Consider the following 11,002-nt stretch of genomic DNA (forward strand, 5'->3'; position numbering starts at 1 on the left):
AATGGAATTAAAATCGACATGTTAGGTGTCAGAAGAGATGGGTCGGTACCATGAGATCAAGGATTTGCTGTGGTAATGTTTTAATTAACTTAATATTATTAAGATTCTTTTTATTCATTCAACTATTTTATTTTAATTGCTTTAAATTTATATTTGAAAGTCAGTTATTGTATTTTTAGATTTTAAGCGAATATCCAGCTATCCAAAATGATTCTGGATACAAAAATATCTAAAGTAATCCAGAGATTCTTAGGTGAATAAAATTAGGTGAATCAAAATAACTAGGCTGAATCCATAATTATCTAAATTATTCTCAATGGAATTAAAATCGACATGTTAGGTGACAGAAGAGATGGGTCGGTACCATGAGATCAAGGATTTGCTGTGGTAATGTTTTAATTAACTTAATATTATTAAGATTCTTTTTATTCATTCAACTATTTTATTTTAATTGCTTTAAATTTATATTTGAAAGTCAGTTATTGTATTTTTAGATTTTAAGCGAATATCCAGCTATCCAAAATGATTCTGGATACAAAAATATCTAAAGTAATCCAGAGATTCTTAGGTGAATAAAATTAGGTGAATCAAAATAACTAGGCTGAATCCATAATTATCTAAATTATTCTCAATGGAATTAAAATCGACATGTTAGGTGACAGAAGAGATGGGTCGGTACCATGAGATCAAGGATTTGCTGTGGTAATGTTTTAATTAACTTAATATTATTAAGATTCTTTTTATTCATTCAACTATTTTATTTTAATTGCTTTAAATTTATATTTGAAAGTCAGTTATTGTATTTTTAGATTTTAAGCGAATATCCAGCTATCCAAAATGATTCTGGATACAAAAATATCTAAAGTAATCCAGAGATTCTTAGGTGAATAAAATTAGGTGAATCAAAATAACTAGGCTGAATCCATAATTATCTAAATTATTCTCAATGGAATTAAAATCGACATGTTAGGTGACAGAAGAGATGGGTCGGTACCATGAGATCAAGGATTTGCTGTGGTAATGTTTTAATTAACTTAATATTATTAAGATTCTTTTTATTCATTCAACTATTTTATTTTAATTGCTTTAAATTTATATTTGAAAGTCAGTTATTGTATTTTTAGATTTTAAGCGAATATCCAGCTATCCAAAATGATTCTGGATACAAAAATATCTAAAGTAATCCAGAGATTCTTAGGTGAATAAAATTAGGTGAATCAAAATAACTAGGCTGAATCCATAATTATCTAAATTATTCTCAATGGAATTAAAATCGACATGTTAGGTGACAGAAGAGATGGGTCGGTACCATGAGATCAAGGATTTGCTGTGGTAATGTTGTTCAGTACTTTGCTACCAACGCGCCAAGTTGGCAAGCGCCCATTCTAGGGTTGCTCCTTTTTTGTAACTGCGCGGGGTCATGACCCGCCAGAACTGCGAAGAACTCGGAACGCGATGCTTACCGTTGGTAGTGGGGTGACTCCATGCCCCTTCTCATAGAAATAAACCGCATTTTATAGAAGCATCGTTTTCATCCTTATAGCTACACCGCATTTCCTTAGTTGATTTAAATTAGTTACACCGCATTATTTAGTTCTCAATCTCAATTGTGGAGCCATCATAGACCTCCACAACATTTTTGGTCCGTCGGAGCCTGAGCGCACTGGATTTCGATTTGATATCCATTCAAATTAGTTATGGCAAGTGATTTAGTTGTCTTAAATAGAAGAAAGGGGAGTATTAGAGCACAGTTGACAAAACTGCGAACATTCATTGAAAAAAGACAGCATTTAACTGAATCGACAGTGATTACCCAACTGGATATTCTTTCGAGAACAAGTACAAGATTTGAAGAACTGAGAAACGAATATTATAGGACTGTGTCGGACAATGACTTTGATCAAGTGGAATCCAATCTATCCGAACTCGAGGATGAAATTTTGAAAATAGAGGTAAGCCTCAAATCCATTTTACATGATCTCAAATCTACTTCTGTTTCTAATTCTACAAATGGTGCTATTATTAAAGAGTCCATAGATAAAGTTACTTCAATTAGATTACCGGAAATACCTCTTCCATTGTTTAACGGTAAAATAGAAGAATGGAATTCCTTTAAGCAACAATTCCTAAATTTAATAAATGATAATCCCAATTTAACTGAAAACCAAAAGTGCTACTATTTACGTTCATGTTTGAGAAACGATGCAAAATTGATAGAAACGTCTGAAGATACATATGATTCCCTTCTGAAAGCTTTAGTAGAAAGATTCGAAAATAAACGTGTAATTGTAGACACTCATATCAAAAATATAATTAATCAAGAAAAAATTGATCATGAATCCGCGAAGGAATTACGCAGTTTAATAGATTGTATTCTTAAAAATTTAAGAGCATTAAATGTTTTAAAATATGAACGTAATGAATTGTCAGATGCTATTTTAATAAATATAATTTTGCAAAAATTAGACCGCGAATCTCGAAAGCAGTTTGAACTTTCCTTAGTAAACAAGAAAGTTCCTGATTTTGATGATTTCATAGAATTTTTAGAAAGAAGATATCAAGTTTTAAATGCCATTGGGCACAATATTCCATACAAATCTAAATATTCGGATGTTAGTGAACAGAAAAATAAAGCACGAACTCTATTTGTTAAGCCATCGAATAATCCCAAGTATTGTATACTGTGTAGAAACGCTGATCATCCATTGCATAAATGCGATCAGTTTTTGCAATTCTCCCCGCAAAAGCGATATGAAACTGTTCGAGAAAAGCATTTATGTTTAAATTGTTTCGGATCTCACAAAATCGCTCAATGTAAATCGAAACACACTTGTTTCACTTGCAAAGCAAAGCCTCATACTCTATTACACCGGATGCAGGTGTCCACAGTAAGCGATGACTCATCCTCAATGAATTCAAGGCAGACTCCCTCAGTTGCTGACCCCTATTCGTTGTGCAACCCTTCCCCCCTGACTTCCTGTTTCGTTACGCAGAAGAAAAGAGTGATTCTAGCTACGGCTGTTGTTTATGTTTTGGATAGTTTCGGAACTGTCAGAAAGGGTAGGGCTTTATTAGATTCTGGAAGCATGTGTAATTTGATGACATCTGATTTCGCCAATGCACTTGGTTTAAAGAAAGAAAAAATAAATGTTCCAATATCGGGGATTTCCGATACTACTCTTAATGTGAAAAGAAAAAGTACCTCCACTATTTTGAACTCGGATGGTTCTTTTACTGCAACACTAGATTTCTTGGTCATTCCGAAAATCACAGATCTAATGCCATCCACATTTATTGATTTAGAAGGAATAAAAATTCCGCCTTACGTCCAATTAGCAGATCCGGAATTCTTTTCCCCCAAAAAAGTGGATATATTAATAGGGGCAGAAATATTCTTAAGTATCTTAAAAGAAAATAGATTTGATATAAATAATTCCTTAATTTTGCAAGAAACTGTATTTGGACATATATTAAGTGGAACAATTCAAGGTAAACAGGAATCACATCATTGTGGTTTAATCTCTCAAATAGATAACTTAGATAATTTGTTAAAGAAATTTTGGGAAGTTGAAAATATTTTAGATACACCTACATCTAAAAACAAAGAAGAATTAGAATGCGAAGAAAATTTCATGCAAACTTATCGTAGGGATGAGCAAGGTAAATATATTGTTAACCTTCCTCTTAAGAAGAATATGCAATTAGGCAATTCCATTCAAACTGCAAAACAAAGATTAGATAGTCTCTGGAAGCGATTAAATAATGATCCGAATTTTTCCAATCTTTATTGTAATTTCATGAAAGAATATGAGCAATTGGGTCATATGCAAAAATTAGACAGTATTGAGAATGTAAAATATGTCATGCCTCATCACGGCGTTTACAAGGCTGATAGTAGTACAACAAAGTTACGCGTAGTTTTCGATGCCTCTGCTGCATCTACTTCAGGTGTATCTCTGAATAACTGTTTGCTAAAAGGAGGTGTTGTTCAAGATGACTTGTTTTCAATCTTATTGAGATTCCGAAAGCACAAGGTTGCATTTACTGCTGATGTCAAGAAAATGTACAGACAGATTTGCGTTAATCCTGAGCAGTGTAATTTTCAATGCATTCTTTGGAAAACTAGGAGTTCTGAGGAACCTTCATTTTATAAGCTTCTTACAGTTACATACGGCACCAAATCTGCTCCCTACTTAGCTACGAGAGTGCTAAACCAATTAGCAATAGATGAGCAACACAAATTTCCTTTAGCATCTGCTGTAACCTTAAAAGATTTTTATGTTGATGATGTTCTCTCTGGTGCAGATGACGTTTCTACTGCAATAAAATTACAGCAAGAATTGATTTCTCTTCCAAAAGCTGGTGGCATGGATTTGCACAAATGGTGTGCAAACAATGAAATGCTTTTAAAATCTGTTCCATCTGAAGATCAATGTTATCAGTTTGGTGATTCTGATAAAAATACAATTAAAACTCTTGACTTAAAATGGAACCCAAAAGAAGACTGCTTTGGTTTCAATGTCACTCCATCAACTAGCATTCCCACAAAGCGAACTGTTTTGACTGATATAGCTAAACTTTTTGACCCACTTGGTTTTCTAGGACCAGTGACAGTAAAGGCAAAGATCTTCCTCCAGAGATTGTGGCTACACAAAATTGAATGGGATCAAGTGTTACCACATCAGGAAAAGCACGAATGGGAAATATTCAGATATTGTTTAGGGGATATTACAAAGATGCAAATTCCTCGTTGCATTCTAACTGACTCCATCAAGGAAGTTGAACTACATGGTTTTGCTGACGCATCGAAAGATGCTTATGGTGCAGTCATCTATCTTCGTTGTGTTACTATATTGAATCATGTGAAGGTTTCTCTACTATGCAGCAAATCTAAAGTTGCTCCAATTAAGGTGATGACAATACCCCGTCTTGAGCTATGTGCTGCTGAGCTTCTTGCTAAGCTCGCTTCTAAAACTGTGTCATCTCTTAACCTGAAAATAGATAAAATTTGCCTCTACTCAGATTCGACTATAGTGCTGGCCTGGATTAATACTTCATTGCATCTGCTTAAGGTGTTTGTGTCAAATAGAATTTCCCGCATCCAAGAGCTGACGAAAGAATTTTCCTGGCACCATGTAAAAACTTGTGAAAATCCTGCTGATATTATTTCCCGTGGTATGACTCCTCATCACCTTATGAACAATCATTTGTGGTGGAATGGTCCACAGTTTCTTCAACAAGTTACTGTTGAACTTAGTGATGAAAGTAACATTCCTACTGATGACAAATATTTTCATGAACTGAAAGGAGAGACTACTAAGACTCTAACTTTAAGTGTGGATGCTACATTTTTAGATTTACTTTTATGTATTACTAACAAATATTCTAAATTAATTCGTATTGTAAGTTTTCTTTTTAGGTTTTGTATCAATTTAAGAAATCCTAAGAATAGGTTGTATGGACCTCTTTCTACAGTAGAATTACAAAGGGGTAAATCATTCTTGGTAAAATCTGTGCAAGAAATTGCATTTCAGAGTGATATAAATTTACTTCTTCATGGAAAACAACCCACAGGTAAGATTAAAAATCTAAATCCTTTTCTTGATGAAGATGGAATTTTGAGAGTAGGAGGTCGTATTCAACACAGCAGTGTAAATTTTGACCAGAGACATCCAGTTATCTTACCTGACAAAAGTAATTTAACAAAAATTATTGTTATGTATTTTCATTTGAAAAATTTGCATATTGGACCACAAAATTTATTGTATTGTGTTCGTAGAGAATTCTGGCCCTTAAATGGAAGGAATGTTTGTAGAAAAATTGTCCACAGTTGTATTACCTGTTTCAAAGCAAAACCTTTGACTAATGAACAAATTATGGGCAATTTGACAAAAGAACGTGTGAATGTAAATTCTCCTTTTAACTGTACAGGTATCGACTTCTGTGGACCGTTTTTCATAAAGTATAAAGGTCAAAGAAAAGGTTTATATCATAAAATTTATGTTTGTATATTTATCTGTATGGTTACTGAATGTATTCACTTAGATATTGTTTCTGATCTAACTTCTGAAGCATTCATTGCATGCCTCAAAAGGTTCTTTTCAAGACGAGGTAAATCGCAATTCATTTTTAGTGATAATGGTAAGAATTTTGTTACTGGTAATTCTGAATTAAAGAGATTAGCTCTTATGGTAACTAAACATGATGAATATTTATCAAAATTTTTATCTGAAGAGGGCATTCAATGGAAATTTCTTCCACCCAGAGCACCTAACTTTGGTGGCTTATGGGAGGCAGGTGTCAAATCCTTCAAATACCATCTCAAGCGTGTTGTTGGAGTTTCAAAGTTAACATATGAGGAATTTTTTACTCTTCTGCATCAGATCGAAGGAATTTTGAATTCCCGTCCTATTACTCCTTTGTCTAGTGACATGGACGATCTGGAAATTCTGACACCTGGACATTTTCTCATTGGTAGGCCAATCACATCCATTGTTGAACCAAATTTAACAAACACGGAAAATAATAGATTGAATTTATGGCAAAGAACCTCAAAAATGGTACAAGTCATTTGGAAAAGATGGCAAAATAATTATTTAAGTACTTTGCAACAAAGACATAAATGGATAATTAAGAACCAAAATTTAAAAATTGGTGACATGGTTTTGCTCAAAGAAGAAAATCTTCCATGTTGTAAATGGATTTTAGGTAGAATTGTAAATGTATTCTATGGCAAAGACAATGTAGTAAGAGTAGTAAATGTTAAAACTCATTCTGGTATATATAAACGATCCATTTCTAAAATTGAACTTTTGCCATTGGAAGTCTAATTTCTTCTTACATAATTAATTTCTAAATGTGTACCTTGAAATCTGTAAGATTCTCTTTAATATTTGTAGTGAATATTATATCTGAAAACTGCAATATTCATTGTTATTTATCTTTATTTGTATTTTCTTTTTCAGTGCTAGTGCAACTATTTGTATTTCTTAAGAATTATTAATGTCATTTTGTTATTTTCATATATTTACTGCATTAATTGTCTCTCTTGTTTTTACAAAAAATGTAATTGATGTAATTATTGAAATGTATATTTCAACGGGGGCGGCATGTTCAGTACTTTGCTACCAACGCGCCAAGTTGGCAAGCGCCCATTCTAGGGTTGCTCCTTTTTTGTAACTGCGCGGGGTCATGACCCGCCAGAACTGCGAAGAACTCGGAACGCGATGCTTACCGTTGGTAGTGGGGTGACTCCATGCCCCTTCTCATAGAAATAAACCGCATTTTATAGAAGCATCGTTTTCATCCTTATAGCTACACCGCATTTCCTTAGTTGATTTAAATTAGTTACACCGCATTATTTAGTTCTCAATCTCAATTGTGGAGCCATCATAGACCTCCACAACAAATGTTTTAATTAACTTAATATTATTAAGATTCTTTTTATTCATTCAACTATTTTATTTTAATTGCTTTAAATTTATATTTGAAAGTCAGTTATTGTATTTTTAGATTTTAAGCGAATATCCAGCTATCCAAAATGATTCTGGATACAAAAATATCTAAAGTAATCCAGAGATTCTTAGGTGAATAAAATTAGGTGAATCAAAATAACTAGGCTGAATCCATAATTATCTAAATTATTCTCAATGGAATTAAAATCGACATGTTAGGTGACAGAAGAGATGGGTCGGTACCATGAGATCAAGGATTTGCTGTGGTAATGTTTTAATTAACTTAATATTATTAAGATTCTTTTTATTCATTCAACTATTTTATTTTAATTGCTTTAAATTTATATTTGAAAGTCAGTTATTGTATTTTTAGATTTTAAGCGAATATCCAGCTATCCAAAATGATTCTGGATACAAAAATATCTAAAGTAATCCAGAGAGTCTTAGGTGAATAAAATTAGGTGAATCAAAATAACTAGGCTGAATCCATAATTATCTAAATTATTCTCAATGGAATTAAAATCGACATGTTAGGTGACAGAAGAGATGGGTCGGTACCATGAGATCAAGGATTTGCTGTGGTAATGTTTTAATTAACTTAATATTATTAAGATTCTTTTTATTCATTCAGCTATTTTATTTTAATTGTTTTAAATTTATATTTGAAAGTCAGTTATTGTATTTTTAGATTTTAAGCGAATATCCAGCTATCCAAAATGATTCTGGATACAAAAATATCTAAAGTAATCCAGAGATTCTTAGGTGAATAAAAATTAGGTGAATCAAAATAACTAGGCTGAATCCATAATTATCTAAATTATTCTCAATGGAATTAAAATCGACATGTTAGGTGACAGAAGAGATGGGTCGGTACCATGAGATCAAGGATTTGCTGTGGTAATGTTTTAATTAACTTAATATTATTAAGATTCTTTTTATTCATTCAGCTATTTTATTTTAATTGTTTTAAATTTATATTTGAAAGTCAGTTATTGTATTTTTAGATTTTAAGCGAATATCCAGCTATCCAAAATGATTCTGGATACAAAAATATCTAAAGTAATCCAGAGAGTCTTAGGTGAATAAAAATTAGGTGAATCAAAATAACTAGGCTGAATCCATAATTATCTAAATTATTCTCAATGGAATTAAAATCGACATGTTAGGTGACAGAAGAGATGGGTCGGTACCATGAGATCAAGGATTTGCTGTGGTAATGTTTTAATTAACTTAATATTATTAAGATTCTTTTTATTCATTCAGCTATTTTATTTTAATTGTTTTAAATTTATATTTGAAAGTCAGTTATTGTATTTTTAGATTTTAAGCGAATATCCAGCTATCCAAAATGATTCTGGATACAAAAATATCTAAAGTAATCCAGAGATTCTTAGGTGAATAAAAATTAGGTGAATCAAAATAACTAGGCTGAATCCATAATTATCTAAATTATTCTCAATGGAATTAAAATCGACATGTTAGGTGACAGAAGAGATGGGTCGGTACCATGAGATCCAGGATTTGCTGTGGTAATGTTTTAATTAACTTAATATTATTAAGATTCTTTTTATTCATTCAACTATTTTATTTTAATTGTTTTAAATTTATATTTGAAAGTCAGTTATTGTATTTTTAGATTTTAAGCGAATATCCAACTATCCAAAATTAGTCTGGATACAAAAATATCTGAAGTAATCCAGAGATTCTTAGGTGAATAAAAATTAGGTGAATCAAAATAACTAGGCTGAATCCATAATTATCTAAATTATTCTCAATTCAATTGAAATCGCCATGTTAGTTAACAGAAATGTTGCTTGATTCCACATGGTCACGGATTTGCTGTGCTAATATTGTATTTGTTTAAGCATTTGATTAACTAAATTTTATTTAATTTTTAAATAACTTAAACGTGAATTTTTAATTCATTTTTTTTGTTTTAATTGGTTATAAATTTATTATATTTTAAAGTTGAACTTTTGTATTTTTACATTTTAAACGAATATCAAGCCATTTTTAAGAAATATTTATTCGATGCCACAATTACCCAACATCCAAAAATATGTAAAGCATTACAAGGATCCTTAGGTACATCAAATTAACGAGATTAGATAATCTGTTTCTGTATCCAAAAGTCATGTGTTTATTACTCTATTGCTGTATATTTTTATATCTCAAACTGAAATGAAATCTGTTATCAATTCTATCCAAAAATCGTTGGATTCTTCCAAGAATGCACCGTTGAATCATAATACTGAGGTAAATTGGTAAAGACGCTGCTTATTGATGCATTTGTTTCCCTCATTCCCAATCTCTTACTCATTTGCCTTTATTTTCGGGTGAATAAAATACCTTATGATCAACTATTCTTAAGTTCCGAAGCAGTACATCGAAGAAGTGGCTACAAAAGGATGATTCCATTGCACATTTTTATCCATGCATGAGACGATGACAAAACTCATAGCTGCTGAATGTCGGCTACATTGATGGAAAACACGACTAAACTGATTCTCTTTCATTATACAACTAATTCCAACTATTGATTATACAACAAATTTCCAAAAAAACAACAATCCAAGTTTCCCTAAATATCTTTGGAAACAAATATGCTTTTTTGCTTCCAAATCAATGACTAACAAATATTTGCGTTTCGTGTTAAAAACACATTATCTATAACCGTAAAACAATTAATTACTTAAAATCAATTAATACTATCATTTAAGGACATGTATCCGAATAATTTATCACGACTTCTATTTAATTGTTGCACCTAATCGGAATCAGCTATCTATAATCAATTAAGATTAAATCAATTATTCGAGAGAATAGTATCATTTTATTGAAAGCTACATTAATTTACTGCATCTAATGCTTGAATAATGTAGCGTGTTAAGTTACCGGTTGGATGTCGACGCGTATTTCGAATGATTAATTAATTAATTTATTTCTTCCAAAAATGCATACTAAACGAGACACATGCCGGTCCGCATAGTTACTTTGAAAATTATTTTCGCTTTTAAATCTAACTACGGAAGAATTGCTTCTGAAATGTACATTTCACTATCCTCGGTATAAATGGATTAATTAAAATAAGATCCAACAAATATATCCTTTAGAAAATTATTATATTCATGAAAGGCTTACAAACGCGATGAAATATTCATTTATTTAATCAGAATAACTGACAAATTCTATGCATATCAATTGCAAAATATCTTTGTATGAAACGTGGAAAAGTTGCATAAAGGAGCCGTTTTCTTCGGAAAATAACAGTAGTCATAAAAAAATTACAAGGATGTTTATTTAAATTATAATAAACTCATCGTTTACTGTTCTGTTTTAATACAAATCAATCTCGCTTATCAATTAATTATCTTCGCAGTCAATTTAGCTTATTTCATCAAAAGCAAATGAAATTTAGAAATGAAAATTTGAGATAGACAAGCTGCCTAGTCAATTGTTTGCCGATTATAAAAATAGAATTAATTTAGTAATTTAGTCATGACAAATGACTTTTATGAGCTATGTTATCACAAAGTATTTTTTTTTAA

General features: G+C 31.4%; 1 protein-coding gene across 1 annotated transcript; it reads left to right on the top strand.

Moving 5' to 3' along the window:
• Window positions 1-1,697: 1,697 nt before the first annotated feature.
• On the top strand, window positions 1,698-6,971 carry LOC129956718 (uncharacterized). The gene is made up of 4 exons (XM_056068653.1): window positions 1,698-2,088; window positions 2,467-5,367; window positions 6,046-6,560; window positions 6,966-6,971. The coding sequence occupies exons 1-4, from the start codon at window positions 1,698-1,700 to the stop codon at window positions 6,969-6,971; spliced, it is 3,813 nt and encodes a 1,270-aa protein (XP_055924628.1).
• Window positions 6,972-11,002: the final 4,031 nt, after the last annotated feature.

Source organism: Argiope bruennichi, chromosome 11 (assembly GCF_947563725.1).
Source record: "Argiope bruennichi chromosome 11, qqArgBrue1.1, whole genome shotgun sequence".
In the NCBI taxonomy this organism is placed as follows: Eukaryota; Metazoa; Arthropoda; class Arachnida; order Araneae; family Araneidae; genus Argiope; species Argiope bruennichi.